This window comes from Zingiber officinale, chromosome 7A (genome assembly GCF_018446385.1).
Source record: "Zingiber officinale cultivar Zhangliang chromosome 7A, Zo_v1.1, whole genome shotgun sequence".
In the NCBI taxonomy this organism is placed as follows: domain Eukaryota; kingdom Viridiplantae; phylum Streptophyta; class Magnoliopsida; order Zingiberales; family Zingiberaceae; genus Zingiber; species Zingiber officinale.
This window is the reverse complement of record NC_055998.1, coordinates 132,525,342-132,552,705: the sequence shown is the minus strand read 5'-3', so window position 1 is coordinate 132,552,705 and position 27,364 is coordinate 132,525,342. Positions and strand designations below refer to the sequence as shown.

General features: G+C 36.2%; 2 protein-coding genes across 8 annotated transcripts; both read right to left on the bottom strand.

The window, feature by feature from the left end:
* Positions 1-65: 65 nt before the first annotated feature.
* Positions 66-8,742, bottom strand: LOC122002636 (serine/threonine-protein kinase-like protein CR4). 7 transcript variants are annotated; one of them, XM_042557875.1, is made up of 6 exons: positions 8,692-8,742; positions 8,514-8,602; positions 8,286-8,432; positions 4,331-6,619; positions 3,550-3,635; positions 66-3,474 (listed from the first exon to the last, which is right to left on the bottom strand). In XM_042557875.1, the coding sequence occupies exon 6, from the start codon at positions 2,985-2,987 to the stop codon at positions 303-305; it is 2,685 nt and encodes an 894-aa protein (XP_042413809.1). In that variant the 5' UTR covers positions 2,988-3,474; positions 3,550-3,635; positions 4,331-6,619; positions 8,286-8,432; positions 8,514-8,602; positions 8,692-8,742; the 3' UTR covers positions 66-302. The 7 variants fall into 7 exon arrangements, with proteins under 7 accessions (XP_042413809.1, XP_042413808.1, XP_042413805.1 ...); XM_042557874.1 differs by having other exon boundaries at positions 66-3,635; positions 4,331-4,437; positions 6,563-6,619; XM_042557871.1 differs by having other exon boundaries at positions 66-3,635.
* A 117-nt stretch (positions 8,743-8,859) lies between these two features.
* LOC121999734 lies at positions 8,860-26,933 on the bottom strand. Its single transcript, XM_042554375.1, has 4 exons — positions 26,919-26,933; positions 26,727-26,812; positions 11,155-11,188; positions 8,860-10,221 (listed from the first exon to the last, which is right to left on the bottom strand). The coding sequence occupies exons 1-4, from the start codon at positions 26,931-26,933 to the stop codon at positions 8,860-8,862; spliced, it is 1,497 nt and encodes a 498-aa protein (XP_042410309.1).
* Positions 26,934-27,364: the final 431 nt, after the last annotated feature.

The following is a 27,364-nucleotide window of genomic DNA, read 5'->3' as shown; positions in this document are numbered from 1 at the left end:
TCCATTGCTAGTTTACCCCTACAGTTCGTTTGCTGTCTCTCTTTAGGAAGACGATACAAGTTTAGTTTGTTTAAACATGAAGCCAGTTGAACTAACTCGAAATCATGGAGAACATGCTTACAAGAGGCTTACTAAATGCATTCAGAACCGAAACACTAGAATGCAAGGATGCTCAGTCGACATCCGTTTACAGGATCCCACTCTATGGATCGGAAGAAGGATGAAAAATAAACGACAATGACTGAAGAATCAAATGGCCAGGCGACGAAAGTAATTACATGTTCAGTGTTCAAGCACTGAATTCAGAAATTGTTTTGCAAGAACAGTTCTTGCTGTGGAGATGCTGGCCCAATCTCTTCCTCCAAGCACATCAAGCCGTCCCCAGCCCCGCCATTGCCTAGACCCCTGCCGTCTGAATTCTTCCCTTCTGTCTCAGCTTCCGATCTCCTCTGTGATGAGGTCACACTGGGAAATGTGATCCATGAAGGAGCTCTGTACTCGAACTGGTCATCTGCATCTGTAGTGTCATTCTCGGAACATGACTGATTTGAAGATCTATGTGAACCCTTCTTGTGAAGCCTGCTGCTCCCCAAGATTACCTCGGTCGGCAATATTGGCTGCTCGTTACAAGGGCTACCCATCAAGAGCGCGAGACCTCTCTCCAATGCAGTTGTAACCTTATCCATGGATGGCCTGTCCTTTCCTCTCATCCTCACACACTTGCCAGCCGTCGCAGCTATCTTCTTAAGAGCCTCCCACTCAATGGGAGGCTTCAGCGACGAGTCTAAAATTGCTGAAATATTCCCAGCTTTGATCAGTGGAACAGCCCATTCAACGATGTTCCCTTCTTCAAACTGCATATCAATGGCTTTACGACCACTTAAAATTTCAAGGAGAAGAACTCCAAAGCTATAAACATCTGATTTTGTGGTCAAGTAGTGAAGCTTGTAATATTCAGGATCGAGGTAACCCAGAGTACCAGCAGGAGGTTCCGACAACGGTGAGCTGCTATCCACTGGACCCAACAACGAAAGACCAAAATCTGCAACTCGAGCATTGTGTTCCTCATCGATGAGAATGTTTGAAGACTTGATGTCCCTGTGAATCACAGGAGGGCAAGCATATCCGTGTAGGTATTCGATTCCCCTAGCAGCTTGGACAGCAATGGTGACCCTGCGAACCCAATCCAACCGCTTTTTTAGGCCCGGATCCTTGCCATGGAGATGTTGATACAAGGAGCCGTGGGCCATGAACTCATAGACCAGCAACCTTTCTCCACCTTCCTCGCAGTACCCAAGCAAGTTAAGAAGATGGGCATGATTTAATCTCGAAAGAAGGTCAAGTTCTGTATGGAATTCCTTTGAGTTCTTAACATCAGATGCTCTCGTGGCTTTCTTAACTGCAACCAGAGTTCCATCATTCAGAACCCCTTTGAAAACACATGAAAAGCTGCCCTTTCCAACCAGTGATTCCTCACTGAATCCACCTGTTGCCCTCTCCAGCTCTTCATACGTAAACATCTGGGCTCGCCTGATTTTCAAGTCCTCCAAATCCGGCCGGACCTTTATTGGCTCCTTGCGGAATGAGTACGTTGGGGCTTTAGGTACAATCACATCAGAGTCAGAACATCTACAATTTTGCAGTTTGTGACGAATGTAAAGACATGCAACTACAGAAACTGAGCTCACGAAGACAACAGCAAATGCAACCTCGGCAACAAAGATTGGAATTTGAAAGGATAGAAATCTGTGGCCCTTTGATTTGTTTCCTGATGTGCAGAAGGTGCGGCATTCGCTTGACGTGCAACTTGAACAGTTGAAAGTACAGCCACGATCCGAGGTCAAATTGCAGGGTGCAGATTGGTAAGTCCCATCGGGGCAACCGATGCTGCATGGTAAGCACACTCTTGAATCAGCTGGCTTGCAAACTTTATTCCCGGAGCTCATGTGGATGAATTCATAATACCCAGGGCCACACGGATTCGAAGCACAAATTCCAGGAGAAACTGCCATTGGTATCGACCAAGGACCTCCAGTGCCCCAGCATAGTGGCCTAAGTGAAGGCTCCGCGAGAACACCGCAAGTGAAGTAATCTCCAGCGACAATCTCATACACCCTTGAATCTCTAGGTGGGGGAACACTATTCTGAAGTTTGAAACCCCAGCATACAATTTTGTGATCCATCCTCTTAATTCCGCAAGCATGGAACCTCCCACCAGCAACCGAAACCATAGGATCCATGGGAACCATGTTAACATCCCCTTGGCCTAAAATGTCAGAAGAAGACTGCTGCGTCGCCAAACTCCTTCCCCAGCAAAAGACCTGGGAGTTCTCCAAGATCCCACAGACATGAAACCCACCAGATGAAATAGACTGGAACCTCAAGTTTCTCGGTCTCAGGCTTATAACACCACTCCCTGTCTCATCGCCCCAACACAATGTGGTTCGGTTGCGAGCAAACATACCGCAATTGAACACTGACCCGGCAGTGATTGACATTATAGTATCATTGAACTCATGAGAGGTAGTCATGTTGTAGCCCCAACAATCTATTATGGATACACCTCTCCGAGACCCCTTGCTCGGCATACGAAGGGCACAGAGGTGGTCGTCACCGGCACTGATCTCTGAGTAGGCTGCGCCTTCCACCATGGGCTGAGGAACACCCATACTAACATAGATGTTGTTGCCCCAGCAATAGGGTTGGTGAGCATCCAAAAGGAGTCCACAAACAAATCCATCACCAGCTGTAAGTCCCAGGAGAGGAAGTCTAAAAGGTGCTCCATAGAGTATCGAAGCATCAGCACCAAAGCAAGAGACCAGGTGAGACCCATCTGAGCTAAGACCACAAAACACTGGGCCATTTTCTCCATAAGAGACAGCAATGGAGGACATCGACCCAAGACCTGAAACCCCCAAACTAGCTGATCCACAAATGACCACCAAAATTGCAGCTCCAGTGAGCAATCCAACACCAAAATTGCTCATTTTTTTGGTCAAATCCCAGGATTTCGTGCCAGCATAACAAAAGCTAATAAAGTTCACCGAAACATATCGTTCCTTTATGTAAGAGCTGCATTAGATCGAGCAGATGAGAGGCGGCCACTCACGGAGTCCCCTCTCTCTTTGAGCAACCGCAAAAGAGCCAACTTGATGGGAAAAACAAATCCAAGCCTGGAGCCGGGGATTCCTCATCAGAATGCAGCAGCTTGCAAGATGAGATTTTTAGGATTGAAATCGACCAAGAACACGAAACCTGCGAAACATCTCAACTTTGCGAGCTCCAACTCGAATGCGACGGCGCCCGCCCCAGACCATGGTCAGCAGGCGGTCTTCCTGACCCTAGGAGGCAAGCAAGGTTCGGAGAAGTAGATGCGTCTGGGGAGGAGCACAAACTGGAATGGAGGATCGAGGAAGCGCGGAACTAGAAGGTGGGGAGAGGGATGGGAGCATTTAATGCCATCAATGGTAGCTCCTGGTTGGAGGCATGTGTAGTGTAGGCTAGTAGGTGGAGTATTGAATGCGAAGTAAATGCCATATGTCTGCATACCTGGATCTCTGAACACTTGTCCATCAATTTGATCCCTGTGCGCCATGACCGCACCTTTTCCTTTCATCTTCTCCACTGGCTCCGCTCTGGAAGTTTGAATTTAAAAATAAAATTTAAAAAAAAAAAGGGAAGCTTTCGACCTTTTATAGCGCGTGTTGTAGTCTTGTAGAGACTTTTTGCCTACTGCCTAGTGAAGCGTGCAAACCTTTTTTACTTTTTTTTAAAATAAATATTTAAGAATTAATTTGGCAAAAAAAAAGAGAGATATTTTTATTATAATGCTTTTACAGCACTTATAAAATAGCTCACTATAAAATAATTTTTTACCGATCACTGAATATTTACTATAATATGTTAAAAAAATATATTTAATTTAACAATAATATGCATAAAAATACTTTTACGTTAAGATATTTTTTATAGACATGATTTAAATTGCTTAAATTTAATTATATTTATTTTAATTTAGTAAAAAATATTTTAAAACAACTGTTGTTGCTAAGTAATTATCTACCAATTATTTAATATTATTATAATAATTTTAATCAAATTTAAATAATTTTGACACTAGAATAAAAATCATTTAAATTATTTTTAGCAAAAAAAATCTTTTAAGAATTTTAATAATTAGAAATACTTCTTATTTTTGCCCACATCATATTTTTTTTATACATTTAATTCATAATATTCTATAGTACTAAAAAGATGATAATCATCATCTCAAGGCCTTTGAGAACTGTCCCATGCAATTTAAAAAGAGATAGATCACAAAAGACTTTACCCAACACAATAATCCTTTACTTGAGAAGCTATTGACCTCCTCTTCCCTCATCCTTCTCCACCAGTGGCGTCGTCATCGTCCCCACTCAAAAGAGGGAGATCAGTTCACTGTTTCCAAAATTTATTTTCTTTACAAGCTAGTGACCGCGATACATTTCACACATTGAGAATCAACTACATAATATATTGCAAATATTAACTATACCAACCCGACCCGTGAAGGTCACCTCATAATATCCTATACTACAATTAAACTCATTTAATGAGAAATTGATTTACAATTTACATAAATAATTATTGGAGAATTCAAATCAAGGGCATATTTTGGAGATAAAAACTCAACATTAATTAATTTTTTTTAAAAAAAAATCTCTTAATTTGTATAGATTGTCTATACAATTGAAGTATCAAAAAAGCAAAGCAATGAGTGAAGAAGCACTGAAAAATCATCTATCCCTTATCAGTTACTCCATTTCTCCCTCCCTCGAGAATTTTCTTTCAAATTTATGTTCTTGTATGAACCAGTATATAAACTAATATAATAATTTCAGTCGTAGAGTAAAATTTAAGTAATAGAAGATAAAGTGAAAGGAAAAAAATGTTCTAGATCTATAAACATTTATCTACATTTTATCATTATATATATTCCTTTTTGTAATTTGGGTTAATTTAAGTATATCAATTTAGTAATTTACGAGAAAATTATTATATGGGTTTGAATGATTTAAATAGACAAATAAACACTCCTAAGGGTATCGATGTAATTTTGTTCCGTAATTCTTAAAAAACAAAATAAAAAATCGTCTTCAAGATTCAGAAGGTATAAAAATGTTTTTGAATGAACAAGTACTACATGAAAAATAAAAATTAAAATCGTTGAGGATCGCCACAACAACAATGTAATTTATAGAAGAAAGGAATGGTTAAACCCTAGTGGAACTAAAAGACCACTATAATAATATTAATGTGTCCTTTTAGATAGTGTTTGATTTAGGGGTTTGAAAATGAAAGAATATATTCATTTTCAAATCTTGTATTTGGTTGATGGGAATGAAATTAAAATTTTGAAATGAAACATAAAATCTTAGGTTTTAATTAAACTCACCTCCTCCTATGAATTTTAATGGAAATGAAAATGAGAATCAAGTTTTGGACCAAAATACCCTATATATTTGTTCAATTTTTTTTCATATCACTTTTTCTGTCTTTGTTCTCTTATCACATTTTCTCTCTCCTCATTCTATCATCACACTTTCTCTCATCATACTTTCCCGCTCCTCAATTTCTCTCATTATACTCTCTCCCATCATTCTCTCTCTCCTCATTTTCTCTCATCACACTTTCTCTCTTTTCATTCTCTATCATCCTACTTTCTCTCTCATCATCCATTCTCTCTCCTCATCATCTCTCGTCATGCTCTTTCTTTTCCATCATACTCTTTTTCATCATTTTTTTTCTCTCATATACGTTCTCTTCTCAATCTTTTCCATCACATTCTATCTCTTTATCCCCTCTCATCGTATTTTCTCTCTTCATCCTCACTCATCTTACTTTCTCTCTCCTCATCCTCTCTCATTATGCTTTCTCTCTCATCATATTCTTTTTCATCTTTTTTTCTCATCACACTTTATCTCTCATCATATTTTCTCTCACCTTAATTTCTCCCATCATACAATCTCTCTCTCCTCATTTTCTTTTATCACACTTTCTATCTCTTCATTTTCTCTCATCATACTTCCTCTCCTCATCCTCTCACATCATGCTCTCTCTCATCACTCCCTCATGCGCTAGTCACTATTCCAAAAACTAGTAACCACCCGTAATTTACCTTCTCCGTGCTTGCCTAGGACAAGTTGGCGGGGGCATTGGGGGTGAGCATAGTCACATGTTATCACCATACTCTTTCCCATCACACTTTCTTCCATCATTTTCTCTCATCACACTTTCTCTCTTTTCATTCTTTCCGATTATATTTTTTCTCTCATCATATACTTTCTATTTCATCATTCTCTCATCATATTTTCTCTTACACTCAATTTTCTCTCACATCTATTTTTTTTTTCTCTTATTTTTTCTAAGGGTAAAAAAGAGAAGTTTGATTCATTCCAATAGAAAATATTTAACTAACCAAATATTATTTTTAAAAGTGATACTCATGCTCATACTCATTTTTATTTCATAATATTATGATTCTCATTTCCATATCGATTCTTAACAAAGAACAAAAAGTCACCTTAGTTTCCATGCTCCCATTCATCACATGCCATATCTAGCATCGCCCAGACATCATCTTTCAACACCGGCCATGGGAAAATTAATAAAAAAATTAAATAATATAAAAACAATAAATTTAAAAGGAAAATAAAAAACAAAAATAAATAGAAATTTCAAAAAATAAAATGGAATATTTTTGGAATTTACAAAAAAAAAAAATTTTGATCCAACTAGAGTTTAGTATAAGGAACCAAATTTTATTTAAAAGAAAGGGTGATTTAATCTCTTTATCTCTTTTTAAGTGGTAAATTGTCTCTTTCTCTTTTTCCGGGTTTTTTTCCATTGCAGACCCAATTGAACACACAAGTCATGATCGGCTCGGAGTCACGGGTCATGCCCTGCGTGACTCATGGCAGACCATGTCAATCCAAACGTATAGGATTATTGAAAATATATTTAAATCCATATAACAAATTAATTTGTAAAAAAGAAAACCATCTGATTTTCTTTTTTTTTCATCGTTCTTACTTTCACAAAATAAGGCCCGACCACTTAATTAATCATAAAAATATTTTTCATACTTTTTTCACCCAAAGCAAATCCAACTTGCTTAGTTGCTAATACTTGTCCATATTCTCCTTCTAGTTCCTCACATATATATAAAACATAAATGTCGCACGCCAACATTATGACTTCACATGCATGGGCATTGCTTCATTTGAACAAGTAACATTGATGTCTCGTGAATGCCAACCCAACCCTACCACATATGCGTATGGTCCCTCACAAGCAACTCGTGAAGAAGGAAAGAATGGTAATGAATGCAATATTTTCTAAAAAAATTAAACCGAACTAGTGTTAATGGTAATTGAGTCGGGCGGCGATCAGCCTGTTGCGAAGGGCAGAGTCAAACACAACCAAATTCTAAATGGGCATAGTTCCATGCCAAGCCTAACATGCAAGGGATTGAGCAATGAGTGCTCAACTCTCAAGCATTTTTCAGCCTTATTCTTTCAAATTACTTTCAGAATAGCTAACTTGGTCTTAGAACGATCAAAACTATTTAAATTGCCAAGGGCATTTTGGTCTTTAAATCAACAAAAAAAAAATCTAAAAAAGAAAGAAAAGCATGAATGGTTTACAAGGAAACGCTAATTCACACTCTAACCCCTCTACAATCCCCTCTTAGATTCGTCTACTTCATCTTGCATTTATCCTAATCCCTACACGTCGATGACTTTAGATTATTCCAAATCGATGACGTTGGAAGAGTTCATCGTGGGGGTGGGGTCTCTCAGAAGAGAGGAGTTTGTGTGGGGGTAGTCTCTCAAAAGAGTTAAGACCACAGAAATAGTGTTTCACAGAAGGAAAACTTCCCTGTATATACCCAGTACCAAGTGAAGTTAGTAAACGAAAGAAGTACCACTACACCATATAAACAAAGAAGTTAGTAAACAAATCTTGTGATCATCATTCCTGTAGTTTCAATCTATGTATCAGTCATGCTAAGTGGAATGCAGTAGTACCGTATTACATCGTATTAGCATTTTGACTGTACAGGTCAAACAATTGGCAAAACCATTACACTTGCATTTGCAACTATGATCATGATTATCCATTTTATGAATAGTATAATTAGCTTAAGTCATACTACTTCTAGGCATGCCTCTAGATATCTTGAAAATAGCTTTGCAAGACGAAACATTAGAAGACTAAAAGAAGGTTACAGGAACACTGATTACCTGGCAACGAGTATTCTGCTTCAACAAGATGAGAGTTTTCTTACTGGTCCTTGCTTTGGCATCACTGAAGTTTTTAGATACTCAAATTATGATTGTGATAGAAAACAGCATCAGCTACCCATGAAAGTCTTCACTCTTCTAATACAACTAAAAATCAAATAACAAAGAAGTTATTTGAGATCAAGTTCATCTTAAAACCAATTAACTAACAAAGGAAACAAGTCAAACCTGTTTTTAAAGAAGGCAATATCTTACTTGAGTTTAAAGAAAATATACTCAGAAGTCTCTGCTTGAAGTGTTCTTGATGTTCTCGACATCTAGCATGGTAATTTAACTATTACTGAAATAGTTCATTTGGAAAAGTGTCGTTGATAGAAAATATCAGTTTTGTATCACAAAATCAAACCTCTTGTTAAAGAAGGTACTATCTATCCTGAAGGATTATGAAGAAAATATACTTAGAAGTCTCTGCTTGAAGTGTTCAAGATGTTCTCAGCATCTGGCAAGATAATTTAACTTTTACTGAAATAATTTATTTGGAAAAGTGCCATTGAAGGAAAATATTAGTTCTGTATCACAAATTCATACCTAGAGAATCTCCACTAGCTGATAATCCACCATTCAAGTAAGATCTTGTTAACAAATCTGCATCAACACCTTCTGATTTTAGTAATCTATCTAGCACACAGCCAATCAGTTTATAAGCAACCAATGCTGTCTCATCAGAGACTTTTTCAGCAGATTTTACTCCCATGCTCCCCGTGGCTTGACTGGTCCTATCAGGACTAAAGTTTGCTTCCTCCTCAACTCTAGGTTTCTCCGAGCCTACATCACCATCAGGCTCAAATACAGGTTTCTCTGAGTTACTCCCATTTATTTCATTTGCCTCCTCAGAAAGCAAGGAAAGGCTTGAACTTCTGGTGATTTGCCTGCTAACTCCTGCTTCATAGTTAGAGGATCCATATTCCTGCCCATATTCGCTTTCAGCAACAGTGAGGAAATGTCCACTTCCAGCCAAACTAAAAGCATCAGCATTTTCATTATTTCCAAACACCTCCAAAAGATTTCCATCATCACTTAGGTCTGAAAATGGACAAGATATAATTCTTTTAAGGTGACAACTTAAAGTCATTACATCTTCAACCTCCTCTTCAATTGTCTTTGTAGAAAACAGAAACGTCCGACTTTGCAACATTTGGTTTATCGGATGAAGAACCCTTAACATTTCTTGTGTGATACTTGGATCATCGCATTCAAACAAGCATTCTGTCAGGTAATTCTTTAGTGAAGCCTTAAACCATTTTAGAGAAAATTTAGACTCTGGAAGCAGTAAGCGTTTTATATGTCTCAGTTCATCAGTTTTAAATTTTGGAATCAACCTTAGGGCATTCACAATATTGTTATGCAAAGCTGCAGTTTCTGGTGAGAAAGGGTAAAACTCTGATCTGAGCATATCAATATGTCTGGATCTATGCTTAAAAGATAAATAAATCACAGACAACGCTCTGAATAAATTATCTGGCAATGTATCCCCATCGCTAAGTTTTGATAGAAACTTAAAGAACTTTTTCTTTAACCGCCTAACAAGCAAATCTCTGTTTCCCTTGCAATGGACAGGTGTAAATTGAGGTTCAAGTGATTCACCTCTAAGTTTTCTGTTTGTTGCAGTGAGATCCTGAAAGGGCATTTCATCCAACGCTTCCAGCATATTATAAATAGACTTGAGACAACGCTGAGAGGTAGGAAGTTCATGAACAAACTGTTCTTTGTTTCCATCAACATTTCGCAATTGGTTCACTCGAAAGCCACTATTGCAATTATCTCCCTTGTCATGCATTTGGAAAAGTCGCAAGTAATCTTGAACCATTTGGGGGCTTCCACTATCATTATTCATGAAACTTCTTTCAACAATGGTCCTCACAGTCTCAGAGGAGACCTGCTATGGTTAAGAATAACCTTAAAATTATTTTAAGAAAAATTAAATGATAAATGAAGCATACCAATAGTAAGTTTGGTTATCTAAAAGAAATATTAATGAAAACTATAGTGTGGTTGTTAAGATCTATCTGCTACAGGAAAATATTAAGGTTATACTGAGCCATAAATTTTTGGAGGATGAGAGCATGTATTATTAGTATATAGTAAAATAGAGAAATTCGAATGTCTCTCCGTTTTCTGCAACTTTTCCCATTAGCAATTGAAGCATGTATAATACAGTTATTACTAGAAAGACGTGTCTAAATTATATTTTTCTGCATAGTTTTAGTTTTCCTTTTCATTTTTTTAAAATCAAATCTTTTAATTTTGTATGATAGCAGTAGCTTATCTCACACCTGTTCACACATATAGAGATTGTGATATCTAGAAAAGCACGCAGGTGGAATTGTTAGATAGCAACCCACCACCACCACTAGACATCACTCACCATGTGAACCCATTTAATACCTTGAAAAAAAAAGGGCACCCCGGTGCACGAAACTCCCGCCATGCGGGGTCCCGGGAAGGATCCATTGTACGTAGCCTTACCCTGCTTTTTGCAAGAAGTTGTTTTCAGGATTCGAACCCGTGACCTTTTGGTCACATGGCAACAACTTTACCCTTGCGCCAAGGCTCCCCTTCTACCCATTTAATACCTTACCTAGTGTATATAAGGTACTAGTGTCTCTAGGTCTAACTAATTATACCAAAATATAAACATTAGATTAGATATTTAGACCAATATTCCTATTACTTCTAATAATTTCATTAACTAAAGCTTTATATAGCAATGAAATGCTACATAATTATTAATGGCATGTACAAACATAATTAACGATGCTACATTAAACAGCTGAGATTTACTAGTGAATGAAGAGAAAATAAAACTTACTTCAGCATTCCTAATATATGATTCTGGCAAATACCTGCAGCAACAACACGAAATGATCATTGGTTTGTAAAAACTCTCTTGAATTTTACTGAGTATATAAAAAAATACAAACAAAAATTTAAAAAAAAAAATAGCATAGCTTTGTTAACCAACTTTCATCAAAACTCACAATACCATATTCAAATGATCACAAACTATGTTAATTTAGAATAATAAATAAATTAAATTCTAAGAAGTAAACCAACATGAAACTTCCATAGGATGCCAAAAGCAGAATCAAAAAGCCTTAGTTGGCAGCTCTGTCAACCTTACTGACAGCTGCTTGGTGTTGGCGATTGGCCCAGACGAATTGGAGTTGGTGAACAGATTAAGCACAAGGATTGAGCTGACAGATGACCTACTCAGTGTCACCTAGAAGAGAAAAGTTCCTTTCCTTCCATTCCTTTTCTCTGTTGCAATTTTATAATTTATTCAATTGTCTTTACTGCCATGTGAATCTTTTCTTTGCTCAATTCTTGTCCTTCTCTTTTTAGGTTTTTTTTGTTTCTTTGATTGTGTTATTTGTCATCCATTTGTGTGTGAAACTCACTATGAGGATTTGCACCTCTGCTTCTTGTAGGTGAACTTTCAGTGTGTAGTAGAGTCTATTGTCATTCTGTGAGAATTGGGTGTATTGGTGTCAAGTTGATTACTTTCTTTCTGAAGAGGAAACTGAAGCTTTAACCATATATATAAGCAATGAATGATAAAACTCACAGTTGTATACAAAACACATGACAATTTTCTCATGCATTAAACTGGTTGGACCAATAGCCTCAACCTACTCAAAGTTCAAGTGGATATGCAATCTGATTAATTGACTCGCCCACCAGTAGTCTAAGTGGCAAACCAAGGACCCAAAGCTACAGCCTACAGGTCAACGTCAGGCTTGATAACTATGAATAAGGATCTTATTAAATAGGATTAATTTTGGACTCAATTTAGGGTTCCATTTTAGGTCGACTATCCTTTTTAAATTAAGTCAAATTTAAAATAAATCAAATTTCATGAAAGTAAAATGGATGGGACAGGGGAGTAGACTTGATGTAGCACCAAAATTCACACAAAAAAATGGAACAATGTTGACGTTGCACAAGGAGTAAATATCTCATATTTTAAATAAACTAACTCTCATTGAGAATGAAATCTCACAAAGAGAAATATTACTAGGCAAAGGGTTAATGAAAATTGGAGTACTTTAAAAAAAATCAATCCAAACAAAATTGAAAATAAATTAAACATTTCAGGAAAGCAATAATCAGGACTCACTCAAACTAGAAAATGAATCAAATTACAAATTAGGAAAAAAAACAAATTAACTAAAACAAGCTTCAAAACATCCCTACAATCTGAAATAACACAATTACTTTAAAATGCTTTAAATAACTTATTCACATAAATAGATCTACAAAATAAATTTTTAGAAATATCAAAAAAATTTAAAAATTAATGTTCTGGTAGTCATCAGCACCATTGGTACACTCCTCCCTTGCCTACTATTTTTTCCACATTTTGCGTGAAGTGAAAGGTAGAGCAAATGAGCACGAAACATCCCATCCAGTGGCGGGTACGGTGATCAGATTGATCAAGCAAAAAATCAAAAATGGCTTCGCAGTGTGACTAGCAGCACTGAGGATTTGACAAGGAGTCATGCTTAGGGGTGAGCAAAAGTTCAAAAACCGAACAAACCGACCGAACCGACCGAATTTTACAATTCAGTTTGGTTATTTCAGAATTTTAGTTTTTTTATAAAAAATTTGATTAATTTAGATTATTCAGTTCGGGTTAGATTTTAAATTTTCTTATTCGAACAAAAAGAACCAAACCAAACACTTTAAAATCCCTAATTTCCTACTTCCCATGACTCATTTCTCATGACTCCCCTCATCTCCTCTCCCGACTCCCCTCCTCTCCGTCGCTCTCACCACCCTCCCCTCCTCTCCATCGCTCTTGCCGACAACCTCTGTCGCTCTCGCCTTTCGAAGTCGAAGCCCCTACCCTCCCCTCCTACAGCATGGAGTGGACGGCGTCAACGACACCAATGCTTCTCCTCTCCCGACTCCCCTCCTCTCCATTTCTCTAGCCGCCCTCAATACTTCTGCCCCAGGCAGTTGACCAACACTAACGTCTCCCCCTCGACCCAAGAATCCTCCTGGTAGGGCAGCGCCAGATTAGGTGTTGTCGTGTCCACTTCTTTTCCTTCCATCTTCCCAAACCCTAATCTCATTCTCCCCTCCCCTCACGTTATTATTTGGTCAGAAGAAATTATTTGTGCTTGCTTGATCAATGTCTTTGTTCTTATTCATATATTTTCTTAGAGAAAAAAATGTTTTTGTGCCCGCCTCCTTGTTTTGATCAAAACTGAAATTTTGATATTTTGGAATGAGAATTTTACTTGGTTAGCATTTTCTTGTATGCTCAATTTCATCCTCTTCTAGTCGTATGTAAGTTAATCACAAACATCTGAGTTTAAGATCTTCTCATTATTCGAAGTTCAATTAATGAAAACCGAATTGACTGACATTTTATCGGTTCGGTTAATTCAAAAAAAATCGGTTTGTTCACTTTCGGCTAATTCGGTTTTAACTGAATACTCAGCCCTAGCCATGATGAATTAAGTGGACCAAAGAAGAAAGGATAGAGAGAAAGATGAAGAATAAAATGAGGATGAATTCTTGGTAGTTGAGTCACCCTTTTACTTATTATCAAAGTTTACACTCTATATAGATCAAAACAAAAGTATATGCACAAAGACAACATCGAGGTTTTACTTGGTTCCCAACCCCAGGGTTGGTACTCCAATGCCTATATACAAGAGGAGGAGGAGGCGTTTGTCCACTAGCGTATCTCCTTTCCGTAACTTTTCCGAAGGCGGAGAAACCTCCTACACTTTTGTATAAAGCGCAAATAAGAAATAAATAATAAAGCACGTATAAGAAATACACACAAACTTGTCCACGGTCGATCCTGAAGCCCTGAGCACCTCGTACTCCTCCTGGCGCTTCCTCAATCGCACGAGCATAGCCTTGTCTTTTCTTTGAGCACAGAGTCGAAGAATTGATCTCGAGGCTCTTTTATAGGCCTTGATCGAAGGGCCTATAAACCTCATTTGGTTGACCAGACCTGATCAAACTTGATCCTCACAATTGAGTTCATTGCGATCTAGACCAAGCCACGGGATCTCGTCGTTATCAGGTTTATTACTCAACCAGAACCTTTTCGATCCACTGAACCAAGTCACATCGCCGAACCGGATTCAAACCCACACCCAGTCAGCCAAACCCATCCAATTGACCAGATTGGTTTTCCGATCGACTGAATCGGTTTTCCGATCGACCAGACCAGACTAGACTCCAACATGGTTCAGAACTAACGGTTCGATGGTTCAGAACCGACGGTTTGACAATTCAAAACCGACGATTCAACGATTCCTAGGTTGACCCTTAATCTTAATTGTCCAAGACGGTTACGGCTCGGAACCGCCAATTCATGATTTGTCATGGTTTGCCACAGTTCAAGATTATTATATTTAAAAATTTTAAATTGTAAATTCATAAAAAAAAATGCACTTATTTAAGTTGTCTATGTATCCCTTATGATTTTATAAGAGTATCTTGAATCGCTATTAGTAAGAACCGTTTAAAAAAAAACTAAAAATTCTCCTCTCCCCCAACGATCACAACCATCGATAAGAACCGTCTAACGGTCGGAATTACTTTTACTCATTCATTCTAGCTTTTAAATCACACTAATATAAACAAACTATTAAAAAAGAAATTATTTTTTTGCTTTCTTCCTTTTTTCAATTATTAAGAATAATGATATAGTAAAAGGAAATTATTAATTAGTTATTAAATAATTAACTAACATATAAAAATGTCAATATGTTATTGCTTGGTTAGGATACTAGACTCTCTCTCAAGAGACCAAGGTTTAAGTCTTGGCAATATCAAAGTTTTAAACAAATTTTCATTCATATATAAAAAAAACTGAATCGACAGGTCAAACCAATGATTTTTATGGTCTAGAACCGGGGGTCGGACCGATTACGGTTTCTAACTCGGAGTTGGATCAACAGGTACCCGGCCCGATGATTTCGAGCCTGAGCCAAATCGTGGTCGAGTCTAGACCAGTTCGGGTCCGGTTCGACCCAAGTCAAATCTAGTTCGGAGTGGTTCAGCTTTGTCCGATTGCATTTGTCTACTCTCTGTTTTACCTCTTGCTCGGAGCTCACTCCTCCAAGACTTCTACCTACTCAAACTTGCCACTTGCTAGACATTCGACCATCCTTGACCTGTCTAAACTTTCCCTTGCCAACCATCCAATCACCTTGATTTGCTTTGGTCAAACTGGACCAAACACATGTATATTATCAAGCATCAAAACCACGGAGGCTGACACACCAACAATATGTATGCCCCACTATAGGAGATACACAGTTAGCATTGAGTGGCACATGTGAAATAAGTGATTTTTTGCCCTGCTCACTTGGTTTCAATTTAATGGGCACTAGGTTTCTAGACTAGGGTATTCCTTTAGTTTTTGTAATGTATATCCGTTCGTGTAAACATAATGATTTTGTGCAATTTGCAAAAAAAAAAAAAAAAGGGACAAAAGTTTGTAAAAAGGAAAGTTATCACTTATCAGGACCCATCAGCTATGCGATTTCTCATGCACGGCAAAGCTCAATGACATGAACTTTATTATCTTTCATCAAATTGCATCTGAATTGGAGAAGCCTTAGCTAGCTAAATAGCACAATAAACATGAATTAAGGACATTAAAAGTAGTAAAACCATAACTTATCATTGCCTGCTTACAGCTGTACCTTCAAGGATTTTTGAAGATAGAATCCAAAACTTCATAGGTTTATTTTTGTTTAAAATGTGAATTAAAATAGAAAGACAAGGGCATTACTCAATTTATTTTCATCTAGGTCCCTGCTTATACACCTACTGATATATACATAATTTCACACCTTCAAGATAGATGATATTATGTTCTGTAACATCATTACAAATGGACAAAATTCCAGTAACTTCATGATTTTAGTGAGAGCATCAAATAGTTGATCAACGGAGGTGATGAGTATAATACTGATTCAAAATTAATTCCCATGTATCTATGTAACTCTACCTCTCCACTTGACTGGGTAACACCACAGAAAACACACAATAGTCATATGGATCATCATTTATCAGCAAGTGATCATGTATAAGCTACACCTGAATATCTACAACATACATATGACCAAAATTATACTATGCCACTATCCATGAGATACCTTAAGATCCCTAGTGTTGCCCCCAAATATGCCTCTAGAAGAGTCTAAAAGTGGATGTCTGAATTCATAAAAAATGCAAAAACCTGGTTAAATAGTTAGCCACTCAACTGTTTACATGGAAGGATAGAAAGGTACGTAGGAAGAGAAAATAGAGGAGAGGAAAGAAGGAAAGAGGCATCGTACTGTGCACTTACAAGCCTGTAGAAATCAGGTTTTTCAACTTCTTTCTACTCCCCTCTGTTGAAGTTGTTGTTTCTGATCCCATAAGTAACCTGCACAAAGTGTTCCGTCATTGACTCATTTCTGATAAGGAGAATTTTATAACCTTAAAAATACTATGGAATGTCATCCAGAAAAGATTAAAGAATTTTCTGCAAGTGAAGATTGCTTTTGAATTTCTTTGATTAAGCTAACATGCAATCACAAACATATTGTAGAATCAAAAACCCAAAACTTCTCCTAGATATTCCCAACCCTACCTACACAATGTCTTGCCTAAATTTAACAACAAACAGAAATCAATATGTAACAATACAGAGAGTTCTTTAGTCTTTATTCAACTGATACTGTATAGCTCAACCCATATTAAGAAACCAAAAGTTTTAGAGCTTCCCGATCAAATTCCTTCACATTCTCAGCAAATGTTAAAAACCAGGTAGCTATGCTACTCATCAAGACATAGACACAATTAGATAACAAATGGAAGAAAATAAGTGGACAACAAACCTCCTTTTCTTAGTGAGTAGAACTTCTTTCTTCCACATAAGAGAACATAACCTTATCCCATCTTCCAAGGAAATATCCATTGTGGAACCTAAAGAGATTGAAGCAGACAAATAAGAAATTGAATAAACATATCTTTATAAAACTAGTAACACAAAAAGAGTCCAACAGAATAATTTTCTTATTTTTGTCCTACAAGAGGAAAACTCTTGCAGCGCAAGGAAACCTTCTTTTCTTAGTGAACAAATCTTCTTTGTTCCATATGAGGAACCATAACAGCACAGCCTTATCTGTTGTGAGACCGAAAAAAAAAACTAAGGCAAACAAATAAATCTTTATAACACTGATTAGGCCAAAGGAATCCAATAAATAATACACTTTGTTTTGTGCTACAACAGGAAAACCCTTCAAAACACTCGAGTGCTAGTATGGATATACATATACAGATCGGACAAGTCCCATGAGAATTAGCAAAAAAAACCAACCAAATTTGCTCCAGTAATTGAGTTACCACCCAAAATTTGCTAGGTCAAAAGGCCAAGTCCATCTCACATTTTAAGAGCTAGAATTAGCAGAAACTGACCAAGTTATAACACAAACCAGCCAATCTTTCTCAAATTAAATGATCTCGTGGCAGTTTCTAAAGGAGTGGGGAATGTGTGAAGAAAGAGATCAAAGGAAAGGGCAGTGAATTTAAGCAAAGTGTAAGCATGCAAACTATCACAAACTTGAATGTTGATATCAAGGAAAGGCCTCATGCTACTAAAATAAGAAAAGCTAGTATAAATCCCATTTCACAAACAATGTCCCTGAGCAAATTTAAGGGAAATCAATTTCAACTGTTAGTTGATCAATGACCAAGATTAATTCTACTTAAATTGCTCAAAACTAACGGTTGTAAAAGGGGCCTTCAGATTTTTTTGTGTGAAGGCTGCCTTCGTACTAGTTTTGTCCCAAAAAATGACCAAATAGAAGGCCTTGCAATCAATGCAGAACCTAGAGGTGGTCATCTAGCACGTCACTTGTGGCCTAGCTCAATCTAGCCCACGCCCAGCACGACCCAATAAGGGTTGTGATGTGCCTTGTGGAGCCCAACCTAGTCCGTGGGTTAGGCAAAGCACGGGTCGAAAATAGGTTGTGCCTAACCTAGCACAAAACCAGGTTAGGCATGGTTCTCATGTTAGACTGGTCCAATTCTAAAGCCAGAGGTATTTTGAATGGTTGGAATCCCCAAAAGGCCAAAATACCCTATTTTGAATAAAAAAGGGCTAGCTTAGGGGTATTTGATCAATAAGTGATTAGTTATAGGTTGAAAATGCAAGTAACCTTTTAGATCCGTTGTATATAATCTAACTTCATACCTGATGCTTTATGCATAATCCCCAATGAGTATTTTATTTAAAATATATACATACATGTCGGAAACAACCACAAGGATGAAGTTGTAGGAGTAATTAGAAAAGGGATAGAATTATAGCCCTTAAGATAATAGTGACGAAAGAAACTATGAACATAATTAACGTATATGCACCACAAGTAGGATTAGATGAAGCTACCAAATCAAGGTTTTGGGAAAACTTAGATGAAATATTATAAAATATTCCACCAAATGAAACGATTTTAATAGGAGGAGATCTAAATGGGCATATTGGAGTGAAAAATGAGGAATATGAAAGAATACATGGGAGTTATGGGTTTGGAACAAGAATGAGGAAGGGAAAACTATATTAGATTTTGCGATAGCATATGACCTTATATTAGCTAATACATTTTTTAAGAAAAGAGAAGAACACTTAGTCACATTCAAAAGTGAGAATAATAAATCGCAAATTGATTTTCTTATGGTTAGGAAGAAGGATAGAAAGATTTGTAAAGATTGCAAAGTCATCCCTGGAGAAAACTTAACTACCCAACATAGGGTAGTAGTGTTGGATATACGCCTCAAACATAGTATCAATAGAAAGAAAATATATACAATTCCTAGAATTCCTAGAATTAAGTGGTGGAAGTTAAAGGATGGGAAGCAAAATATATTTAAGGAGAAGGAAGAAGTACAAGCATTAGGTGAAATATACGATAACTGTAATACAACATGGGATAAGATGGTATCAAAGTTGGAAATAGTAGCTAAAAGTGTACTCGGTGAGTCAAAGGGACATGCACCACTAAGTAAAGAATCTTGGTGGTGGAATGAGAAAGTACAAGAGAAAGTGAAGGAAAAACGAATAGCTTATAAGGAATTATATATTTGTAAGAACGAGGAAAACCTAAAAAAATATACAATAGCCAAGAAAGAAGGTAAGGAAGTAGTGAGTGAAGCAAAAAATAAAACTTTTGAACGGTTATATCAAAAATTGGATACAAAAGAAGGGGAAAGAGACATTTATAGAATAGCTAAAGTGAGAGAAAAGAAAACAAGAGATTTTAGCCAAATAAAATGTATTAAAGATGAATGTAATAGGATATTAGTAAACGATGGAGAAATAAAAGAGCGGTGGAAAAGGTATTTTCATCAACTTTTTAATGAAGGTTTAGGTGACCAACTTAACTTAGGTAATTTAAGTAGGTCAAATAAGTATAGAAATTTTAATTTTTATCGCAGAATTCAAACTTCAGAAGTAAAACAAACTTTAAATGAGATGCACAATGGAAAAGTTGTTGGATCAGATAATATTCCGATAGAGGTATGGAAGTGCTTAGGGAAACAAGGTATTGAATGGCTTACAAAATTATTTAACATGATATTAAAAACGAAAAAAATGTCTGATCAATTGAGGATAAGTACTCTAGTTTCCTTATATAAGAACAAGGGAGACGTACAAAATTGTGCAAACTATAGGGGTATTAAACTAATGAGTCATACTATGAAACTTTGGGAAAAAGTAATAGAAAAAAGATTAAGGAAGGAAACCACAGTGACAGAAAATCAATTTAGGTTCATGCCTGGAAGGTCGACAATAGAAGTTATACATCTTCTTAGACAATTAATTGAAAAAATATCGGAAGCAAAAACAAGATCTGCACATGGTATTCATTGGCTTAGAAAAAGCTTATGATAGAGTCCCAAGAGAAATTATATGGAGAATTTTAGAAAAGAGAGGTGTTAGTGTAACATATATTGAACTAATTAAGAATATGTATGAGGATGTGACGACTAGAGTAAAGATTTCAGGCGGAATAACTAAAGCATTTCCAATAAAGATAGGGTTACATCAAGGATCAGCTCTAAGTCCCTATCTTTTTACACTAATTATGGACGAACTAACTGCGCACATTCAAAACACAATACCATGGTGCATGTTGTTTGCAGATGATATTATTTTGGTAGATGAGACACGTGAAGGAGTAAATGCTAAACTAGAATCTTGGAGGGAAACACTAGAAGGGAAAGGTTTTAAGCTTAGTAGATTAAAGACAGAATATATGGAATTTAAGTTTAGCAATATTAGAAGTAATGAAGCAATTGTTAAGATAGGAGAGGAAGAGTTGCCCGGAACCGAGAGATTTAAATATTTAGGATCATTTTTGCAAAATAACGGAGGGGTTGAGAGAGATGTCTTACATAGAATACAAGCAGGATGGGTGAAATGGAGGGCAGTGTCGAGTGTTTTATGTGACCGTAAAGTAATTTAAAGGTAAGTTCTATAAAACCGCAGTTAGACCTGCTATGTTATATGGAGTTGAATGTTGGGCTATGACTCGAGCACATGAGCAGAAGATGAGAGTTGCAGAGATGAAGATGTTAAGGTGGATGTGTGGACATACGAGGATGGACAAAATAAGAAATGAGAGCATTAAAGAGAAAGTCGGAGTTGCATCTATTGAGAAAAAACTCCGAGAGACACGTTTAAGATGGTACGGACATATACTTAAACGACCAATAAATGCTCCAGTTAGGCGATGTGAAACTATGATAAACATATCTATCAAACGAGGAAGAGGAAGACCAAAAAAGACTTGGTTAGTAACAATAAAATAAGATAAAATTTATTTAAATATAGATGATGATGTAATAAGAGATAGAGCTCAATGACATAAAAGGATTCATACAGCCGACCCCACCTAGTGGGAAAAGGTTTGGTTGTCGTTGTTGTTGTTGTTGTCAGAAATAACCAAGTGAAAACTTAGACATTGTACTTCACACTGAGATAAATGAACTCAATTTCTACCTAGGTTCTTTGAATAATTTTAAAAACTTTGTTGACTTAAACGTATTAGAATGGTAGGGAAACTGTGCATCTATGTACCATATTTTAATTGTTATTGCTTGTGATACACTGACAATTTTCATGTCTATAGTAGTGTTTGAATCTTGTTTTAGTGCAGGTTACAAGCACTTAGACAAGAAAAGACAATGCTTGAAGGAAGATATATTATGTTTATTCTTGAAGGGTTGATTAAATGTAAAGGAGTGTCTACAAGTTCAAATTTAGACCGGACAAAAATAATACAGGTGATACAGTATGGCCAAACCAAGCATGACCCAACCTTTGCCTCATCATCACTGCTTGGGTATGGTAAGTATAAGATAAAACTATGTTAATTTAAATCCTCCGAAGGAAGGTGCATAATCAACCCGAATGGAAGGTCGAAAAATGGATTTTAGACCACAAACATAAATATTTATGTTCTTGAGAATGTTAATCTTAAGATGAAATATACATGTAAATGCATAAATTATATTCCATTATTTTTATGGTGATAAAGTTAAAACATGGATGTAAATTGTAACATTATAACCATTTAATTAATAAAATTTGAGTTTTTAATATGTTTATCTATTTTCCTTATTTTTAAAAAAAACTACCTTTTATAATTTTTTCCAATTTTCTTAATATTTACAGTATTTTCTGATTTTAAAAAATAGCCTAATTTTTTTAAATTTTTAAATTTGTAATTTTTTTTTATTTTTAACATAAAAATGGTTTGGCTTGGACACTCAAGCTCAGGCAGGATGTTGAATCCTAACATCACAAATCGTGCCCTACATGGCCTATGTTGGTTAGTGCTAGTCCTGGCCTCACATGTCACCTAAGCAGACTGATTGGGTCTAGGCCATGTAAAATCTAGTCAACCCTTTGCCACCTCTATTAGTGGCTAGGCACATGATGCTTGTGTAACATGAAACTAGGCGATGGATTCTAAGATGACTTCTACATTCCAGAGTGGAGCTCAATGATCCACATTGTAGGTGGCACCAATAAGAAGCTTCCCTTGTATATCCATGCTTTTTTTAATTTTCAAAAGTAAAGAAACCTTCCAAATATTCAACTGAACCTAACATTCCATATTCCACATGACTTACAATTCAAAATTTACTAAGATAATTAGTGATACATAGTCTGATAACATTGAACGCATGTGATTAATAGCACAATATATTAGAAATATTGTTTTAATAAGGAAATTAGCATAGTTATCAAAACCAAATAGGACATCAACCCTGTTGAGCTTGGGTCATTGGTTCATGTGTCAAACCAATGGGCAATGGTCAAACCACATGTCAACTAGGCAATTGGTCAAACCACATGTCAACTAGACATTGAAATGATTGAGTCCATTAATTAAAGCAGCCTCAGTTGATTGAACACCATACTTTCTTGAATTTGTATATACAATATACATTTAATAATGTAAAAGAAAATTAAGAAACAAATATACAATTTTCCTATAAAATTATGATGCAATATAAGCCAGATGAGGCCGACATAGCAATCGCTTAACACGAGCAAATTACAACTCATAGCTTCTCGCATTCCATACAAATAGCAAGAATAACATAATCAAACTATTCTAAATGGAAAACCATGTACAATCTGTAGCAGCTATAAACCTAATGAGAAGAACAAACCTAAAATATACTAAATTTAAACGAAACAAACGAGAATAGGAAATTGAATTTTCTTCAAAATCAAAATGCAACGCATAACAAAGCAAGCTACTGTTGAAATTTCAAGAAACGAGCCTAGATATGATACAAGACCAGTTAAACAAACTATAAAATGAACTATTGCTTCTGTTCACACAGAATTGTTTTAGTTTAGCTTCCAGATAGCTCCCTAGGGAATTCATCATACCTTATCAATTTAACATGTTTACTCACACACTGATCATTGTTATCACTAAATTAAATTACTTGATTCTAGTGATGAATTAGGTGTGCTTACTTCTTCTCGAGGCTTCCAGGAAGTCGTGCGACGAAAAGCTGATACAGGAGAGATGAAGCTAGAAAAAAGCTAGAGAAGGAAAAGAAGAAGATTACTGGATGGAGAAGAATGGAAAAGCGCAGGAGGAGGAGGAGGAGGAGGAGAAATAGCCACGAGCGTCGATGATGACCGGAACAAGGGTAGATGCGCCGTGCCCTAACTCCGGAATAATGGAACAGTGCGGCAGAATTTATAATTTTTAGGGCTTCTCATGTGATTTTATGAAAAGGACCGTTAATATTTTATCATGAAAAATGCTCCCTGAGGCGTCTTTTTTATGAAATATCAAAAAATATCTAGGAGTGTTTCTGAAATTTTCTCTGCTGACGTATTGTCTTTATTCACAATACGTCATTTAATATGATTGATTAAAACTTGGCGTAAATTTATATGAAAAATATAGTTTTGATTAATTAATACCCATTTTGTCAAGTTCACACATTTAACTTTCTTATTGTCCATTTGAGTGGATAAGAAAATGAACTAAATTTGATGTGGTTGAATTTAAAATCCGTTTGTCTATATTTTTTTATAAATAAATAAAGAAAATATATAGATTCTAACGTAATCCATTCTTTATATCATCGATGGTCCTAAGTACATAGGGCATAAGCGATCCATCAAATATTAATATCAAAAATTTAAAAGGTTTTATGGTTTGTTATTTTGGTATTTTACTTGGTCACAAGACATTTCAAGATTTATTGAGGATGTTTTATTTGATTTTTAGAGTTTATATTCTTTAAAATTTGTATAGTCATATTGTGAGAACCCCACTTTACAGTTTAAAATGGAACTCTCAAACTGAATAATAGTTTTCAACTTTCTTATCGGTCACTTTGGATTTATTGTTTTTTTTTTTAACTTTGTTTTTTGTTTTTAGGTCGATATAGGAACTTTGGTAAATTATTACATAAATCAATACTCATCAAACAAGCTCTTCTTTATCCTCCTTAAAACTTGTTTAGTTAATGCATATCTTTATTTTTTTTTTTTTAAATTTTGGACTGTTTAGGTTCAAATAGTCATTTTAATAAGTTTGTTTTTTATTTTCTTAGTCTAATTTGGGTTGTCTATAAATATATATATATATATATATATCCCACTTTTTTTTTCTCCTTGACCTGTATTTCTCACATCTCAACTCAAAATAAATAAATAAATAAATATATATATATATATATATATATATATATTCCAACTAAATTTTTTAGGACATCTAAATTGTCACTAAGATACTCACGATTCGATCCCAACTATAATTTATTTGTAATAATTTTTCCTCCAAATAGGACGCGCAACCAAAAGAATGCTACGCTTCTGGACTGGCTGTCGTGAGTGTTTCCCGATTTATCCTGATGGTCAGTGAGAAAATTTAATTGAACCGAGCCGATCACTCTCAGGATTAGTCAATGAGGCTGACTGAGTTTACCATTTTTTTTCTCCCAACCAAATTTTCTCTGATTCATCTAAAAAATCTTGCCGCTACTTTCACCATCGACTATGTCACCATTGATCATCAGAATTCGAAATTGATTACATATTCGGAAAAGTCGCAACCTAAGCTTTCTATTGCCAATTTGGTATCAAATTTTTGAAGTATTATGCAACTTTGAGATGAGTCGTCGGCTCTGGTTTCACGTCAGAGCTGTGTGAACTTGTTCACCATCATCGACTACCATTCAACTTGAGATTATGATTTTTCTTTAAGAAGTTTTGAGTTCGATTATAGCCCTAAATTGAGAATTCAGATGGTTTGAGGGTGAAAAAAAAATTTAGTTGATTTATGCGATTTTATTTCGATTTTGATATCAATAATTGATATTTCTTATATTTTTGGTCGTAGGTATGAATTTTGCATCCATCGATTTGTGGCATCGAACAAATTTTTAGATTTGTTTAGGCACTTTTCAAATATTTCAACTCGTTTAACTAAGATTTTTGAATTTTTTCAGTGCATTCTCTAAGCTTTGAAACTAGTTTCATGGAATAAGAAAAAATAGTCATTTGAATCTTAATTTAGCATTATTTGAAGCTAAAATCGAAACTATGACGATTTAAACTAAAAATAATTAATTTTAGACATTTAAATCTAATCCTACGATTTTAGAAATTCAATAGTTGAATTTAGAATTATTGAGTTAATATTTAATGAAATGATAAAAAAATAATTTATCACTAGCCTAAAGTTTGGTTTAATAATATCGATGAGTTTTTCATTGTCATTGACTTCATATACTTCAAATACAAAAATCTATTATTATTGATAAGTGTTTTCAATGAAAAAAGCAAATAAACTAGATCCGGCTACTATAATCCATCAACAATATAACCCATCGACAAGATCAAATAATAATAATTTTCCATCTAAAATTTCTCCTAAATTAAATATTCAAAAATATAAAAATTGAAGAGGTTAATCTTGATTCTTTAGAGCGTGATCTAAGATTACGTTAACAAATTTAGGAATATCATCCTAACCAATTAGAATAGATTCAGCTAGCTTATTTGAATTTGATGACATATTAGCTTATTCTTCAATGGTTGGAGTCTTCACCAACTAAAATGAAATCATATTGATTTCTATATTTTATTTTCAAGAAGTCATCTTAATACTAAATCAAACTGCAATTAATGTTGATGGATTTGATGATCGGAAGAAAAATCAAAATGAAAAACTTGTGCTTCTCTAGGCCATATAAGGAAAAATAATGTATTTTCACCCATCGTAATGCTGAAAAGGTATGTGAGGATTTGATGGACCAACCACAACATATATCGAGGAGATTGAATGATTTTCATATTGAACAAGTTGCAACTAATTATCTTCAAGTAAAGGCTCACATGCATGTAGAGGTGTTGCTTGCACTTGATGAGAATCCACTTCATCTAATCATGGTAATTTTCGTGGATATTTGGATGTGCTGACCATGTATAATAACGAACTTTCAAAAGCAATTATGAAAGCTCTAAACAATATTAAGTATACAAGTCATAATATTTAAAAACAAACACTTCAGGTGCTTTTAGTGAAAATGAAAAATGTAATTCGTGAAGAAATTGAAGTTGTCAAGTGATCTCGTCCGAGAGTTGAGTCGACAGACACTGGGGAGATGGTGCTAATGTTGACTGAATGTATACTGAATATGACGTGGACCTCCGACGAGCTAAGCCTGCAACCATAAGTCGTTAGTGTCGAGCCGAGGAGGGGTTCCCCGGCGATGCCCCTCCGACGCTCAAGTCAGTCATCAGCGGCAAGCGAATGAGGTGGAGAAAAGAGAGCAGCAGCGTAACTGTAGCTACAGTAGAAGTGAACATACCTTCGTCGAAGCCTTTGGATCCTTATATAGGACTCCCGGGGAGTGCATGCACGCTTCCCGAGGCACGCACGCTCCTCAAAACATACCTGGAAAAGACATGTCAGAAAAGTGTCTCTAATACCATACCGTAACAGTGCGAGCATATCTCTGACAAGACAGAGGAAGCTTCCACCGTACAATCTTCTGTCTGACCATGTCGTAAACCATGTCGTCTGTCGGTGGCACGGGTTCCCAGGAGGATATCGCCAGCTGCTCCTTTTATCCATTACTAGGCCGAGCGGGAGAGCCGCTCGACCTGACGTCTAGATGATATCATGGTTGGGTCGAGCGGGATGTCCGCTCGGTCAATGGTCCGCTATCCCGACTCTGACCTATCGAGCGAGGGAGCCATGCCTACTTGGTCGGGGCTGTGTCCGCTGGTCGGCGTAGCGGGACGACCTATCAACCTTCATTTCTCCATGCTTGAGCCTTTTGAGCATCGGAAGTTCGGTACCTGGCCGAGCTATAATGAGGTAGCATTGGATACTGCTCGTCCAATCGTGATGGTTAGTCGGTCGTTCGGCCAACCACTCGCAGCGTTGACCGCTTTGGCTTTGACCTCTAGCGTGGCGAGGACACCCTCCAGGGCGGGCCCCACC

Bases quoted from the DNA above. Each gene is read 5' to 3' on its own strand.
- LOC122002636 (XM_042557871.1), bottom strand. From the start codon at position 2,987: ATGAGCAATTTTGGTGTTGGATTGCTCACTGGAGCTGCAATTTTGGTG.
- LOC121999734 (XM_042554375.1), bottom strand. The intron at 11,189-26,726 runs GTATGTTCACTT...TTGTTGCTGCAG, and splicing joins ATCCAAAGGCTTCGACGAAG to GTATTTGCCAGAATCATATA. The intron at 10,222-11,154 runs GTAAGTTTTATT...TAACCATAGCAG, and splicing joins CATATATTAGGAATGCTGAA to GTCTCCTCTGAGACTGTGAG.